This window comes from Nycticebus coucang, chromosome 14 (genome assembly GCF_027406575.1).
Source record: "Nycticebus coucang isolate mNycCou1 chromosome 14, mNycCou1.pri, whole genome shotgun sequence".
Lineage (NCBI taxonomy): Eukaryota > Metazoa > Chordata > Mammalia > Primates > Lorisidae > Nycticebus > Nycticebus coucang.
Window position 1 is genome coordinate 57,067,981 of NC_069793.1, and position 4,706 is coordinate 57,072,686.

The window sequence follows — 4,706 nt, forward strand, 5'->3', positions numbered from 1 at the left end:
GTGTATACATACCACAGTTTTTTTCATCCATTTATCTGTTGTTGCACACTTAGGTTGTTTCCATATCTTGGCTATTGTGAATAAAATTGCAATGACCATGGTGTCTGAGATATCTCCATGAGGTGCTGATTCCATTTCCTTTGGTTGCATACTCTGCAAAAGGATTGCTGGGTCAGTTTTCAAGAATCCCCATAATGTTTCTATATAGGTACAACAATTTTCAAACCTAACAACAGTGCACAAGTGTTCCCTTTTCTCCATACCTTCACCAACACTTGTTACCTCTTGCCATTTTTATAACGGCCATTGTAATGAGTGTCGAGTGATATGTCATTGTGGTTTTGGTTTGCATTTCCTTGATGATTAGTAATATTGATTAGCACTTTTTATAGACCGGTTACAATTCATATGTCTACTTTTGAGAAATGGCTATTCAGATCTTGTGCCCATTTTCTAATCATGTTAAATTTTTGCTATTGAATTGTATGAGTTCTGTTTTTAATGTTAATATCTTATAAGATATATGGTTTGCAAATATTTTCTCCCAATTCATAGGTTGCTTTTTCACTTTGTTGAATGCATCCTTTTCTGTGGAGAGTATTTTTAGTTGTGTAGTCCCAATGGTTTATTTTTACTTTTCTTGCCTTAGGTTTTGCTATCAAGTTGAAAAATCATTGCCTATGCCAATGTCAAGGACATTTTCCCCTATGTTTTCTTCTAGAAATTCCATGGGTTTGGGTCTTTAATCTATTTTGAGTTCTTTTTGTGAATTGTTTAAGATGGGTCCAATTTTATTCTTTTACATACAGATATCCATTTTTTCCAAAATAATTTATTTTATTTTATTTTTTATTTTTTTGGGGGGATTAATGGGATTACACCAAAAGAATTTATTAAATAGGCTATACTTTTCCTATTGTGTATTCTTAGTTCTTTGCCTAAAATAAACTGACCATACATGTTTGGGTTTATTAGATGAATAGAAATATTTGCTTACCAAATTATTGGGAGGATTAACACATTGAAAGCAGATTACAGTAAAAAGTAATTTTTTCCCCTTAAGGCCACAGTGTTTAATTAAAGAAATAGAATAAAAACTTTGAAACAAAATCATCCTTTCTATTTTAATGAAAATATTTGTTTTTTAAAATCATTTCTGTGCACCACACCACTCCTAATGTCAAGAGACACATAAGTTATGCATATTTCATGAAGCCCCTGGCTCAAAACTAGTATGAGTTAACTGTAACTCACATGACAGTTAATGTGTTAAATGAAATAATACAGTAAATTGATTAGTACAACGTTTGGCTGCCAAAGAGGAATCTCTGAATCAAAATTGGTTAGTATCACTAATGGTAAACCACTTCCGTCAAGGGGGCATCAGGAGGATGAGTGAGGACTCTCTAAGATTAGGGTTAGCAAGAGGCCGAGATTAAGTCCTCAGGTTAAGGTTACTGTTCTCCCATCATCCTTCTAGTCATGTAAGTCACTTACCAGTGGTCATTCCTTGCAGGCACATGGTATGGGAGCCTAAGTCCTACCCAGAAGATGTCCAATCTTTTTATACCTCCCAGTGCTGTATCTATATAACTTTAATAGTATTTATTTTATATTTTTGCCAGAAAAAATTTGTCCATTATTTAAATTACTGTGTTACTTAAAATTAAATTCGCACTCCATATTTCTAATATGTCCAAAGATATGCACACCTAAGGAAGTGTTTTATATCCATAAGTATAAAATATTAATCCTTAGAGTATGAACACGTTTTGAATGAACGGAGCTAAAGGAACTATTTTATGTATATAATTTGGTATTCTTTAACCTGAAATATCACAGTAAACTTAGAATCAGTAATTAGCCTTAAGATAATTCACTATATTACACTCCCAATAATTGTCAAATGACAGTGCACCAATAACTAGATAAAATGAAAAAAATTGATCACTTGAGGATTGACAGAACTCTTAAAGATTTGTTGTGTTTGTGTGAATTGAACTGCTCAATATTCGCTTGAGAATATGATCATGATCCCTGGTGGTTTTGAATTCACATGTGAATCTCCAGAATATTTAGAGATTTATACCCAAGGCAAACAATAATAGTGTGTGGCTTCTAGATAATAACAGGACTTTGAATTCATAACTGTAAGATGAATGGATTCTTATTTCAAGAATAAGAAATGGCTTTTGTGAGTGAATCTGATGCATGGACTTTCATTTACTATTTGAGAACACTTTGGAGTTGTATGTGTACTCACAAGTCATAGTCGAGGAATGGAGCAGATGTAATCGTTCAGTCAGCTAGCAAGTAACCTTAGCTGAATTAAGTTGAGTGTCTACATCAATTTAGGGTGAACAGGAATTACATTTACCCAAATTCTTCACTTATCTATCTATACTAATAGACCCTCCCACTGTCTTTTAATGCTTTCTAAACCTGGCGGGCATAATACTAATAACTTCACTTACTGTGAGGTGCTTTGGGAGCTTATTTTTTTTGTTTATTGCTCTGGAAAAAACTGGACAAAGAGAAAGATAGTAAAGCCAGAAAACCCTGGAGATGAAAGTCAGGCTGTACACTGGAGTAAACGTCTCAAAAATTTGGGCTGAGACCTCACATATCTGTATACTCTTTCCAAAATAATATTATTTTATTCTATAAGGCTGTCTTAGAATACATCATTATATCAGGTAATTAAATTTGTTTTAAAATGGATTATTATTTTTTCATTATTAATCATCTAACATTTCACATAGTGATAAAAAGGATATTTTACACTACTTGATAACAACAATATTTTACTTATTAAAAATGCTCAAGTAATTTTTAGTCTAAGCTTTCCTGGGATGATATATCATAATAATCTCCTTACATTTATTAATAAAAATTTAACCATCTAATTTATACTGGTTTAATGTACTGTTTTCCTTATAGGTTCATTCTGGCAGCAGCTACACTGTCTCATGGAGTCCCTGGTGGATGGGAACCACACTGCTGTCACAGGCTTCATTTTATTGGGCTTAACAGATGATCCCATCCTCCGAGTCATCTTCTTCGTGATCATTCTATGCATCTACCTGGTGACCATATCTGGCAACCTCAGCACAATCATTCTAATCAGAATCTCCTCTCAGCTCCATCACCCTATGTATTTTTTTCTGAGCCACTTGGCTTTTACTGACATGGGTTATTCATCTTCTGTCACCCCCAACATGCTTGTAAACTTCCTGGAGGAGAGAAATACAATCTCCTACCTTGGATGTGCCATTCAGCTTGACTCAGGTGCTTTATTTGGGACAGTTGAATGCTTCCTTCTGGCTGCTATGGCCTATGATCGCTTTGTAGCAATCTGCAGCCCTCTGCTTTATTCAACCAAAATGTCTACACGAGTCTGTGTCCAGTTACTCCTAGTTGCTCATCTAGCTGGCATTCTCAGTGCTGTCTCCTATACTATTTCTTTTTTTTCTTTATTCTTCTGTGGACCAAATAGAGTCAATCATTTTTTCTGTGATTTTGGTCCTTTAGTTGAACTTTCCTGTTCTGATGCCAGTGTCCCTGTGGCTGTTTCTACACTTTCTGTTGGCTCCACTGTTGTGGTCACTGTCTTTGTCATAGCCGTCTCCTACATCTACATCCTCACCACCATCCTGAAGATGCACTCCAGGGAGGGGCGCCACAAGGCCTTCTCCACCTGCACCTCCCACCTCACTGCGGTCACTCTGTTCTATGGGACCATCACATTCACTTATGTGATGCCCAAGTCCAGCCACTCGACCGACCAGAACAAGGTGGTGTCTGTGTTCTACATGGTGGTGATCCCCATGTTGAACCCCCTCATCTACACTCTTAGAAATAAGGAGATTAAGAGGGCTCTGATGAGGCAGTTTGGTCAAAAAATATAGTTTCAATGCTGTTTTTGAAAAATTTGATAAAATAATGTTCTCTAATTAGAACGATAGAAGAAATTGAATATCCATGGTTGAAGCATATCTGTCTAAATATAGTTAACAAGTGTGAAGATTTTTAGTTTAAGTTGCAGTTATTATTAAGAAAAAAAATAATGTACACAGCTATGATTTAATAATGGAAAAAATAAATTTCAGGTTACTGCACTTCCAAATCATTAAGACTATGTCTATTTCAATAGCTTATCCTGAAATGTGTGTGATAATTAGAATTATTACTGTGTACTTTATGAGAGGAAATGACAAAGTGAAACCAGACAATAAATTTGCTGGATACATTTTTTTTTGCAATAAGGTTATGTGTTGGGGATAGGCCTTGTGGACCTGTATAATTCTGGTCTGTGTCCTGGCTTCTGACTCTGGCCTTGGATATCGGAGGTCCCCAGGAAAGTAAGGAGTAAGATGTCCCTGACTTCTCTGTAAATTCCTCTGTCAAGTCAAAAGAGGTGACTTCCTCTGCAGCAATGATTAGTGTTCCTGAACTCCGTAGGGTCTGAATGGAACAAACCCTTGGAGTTACTTATTCATAGTCAGCTAAGGAAGCTTGAAGGAATTGGGCTGTTTCCTCCCTGAGAGTTTAAGTTATGCCATTGACTACCACTTTTATTACTCTTTTCCTGTCTTTTCTTCTATCCCCATCTTCATCTTCCCTAGTCAGAGGTACTATCATTCAGTCAATTTGTTAGTTCACTTATTTATTTTTATGTCCTACTCTATACTCTAACATTCCATCAG

At 35.6% G+C, this 4,706-nt stretch overlaps 1 protein-coding gene across 1 annotated transcript; it reads left to right on the forward strand.

Moving 5' to 3' along the window:
* Positions 1-2,969: 2,969 nt before the first annotated feature.
* LOC128565508 (olfactory receptor 502-like) lies at positions 2,970-3,908 on the forward strand. Its single transcript, XM_053561995.1, has one exon. The coding sequence runs from the start codon at positions 2,970-2,972 to the stop codon at positions 3,906-3,908; it is 939 nt and encodes a 312-aa protein (XP_053417970.1).
* The last annotated feature ends 798 nt before the right edge of the window (positions 3,909-4,706 follow it).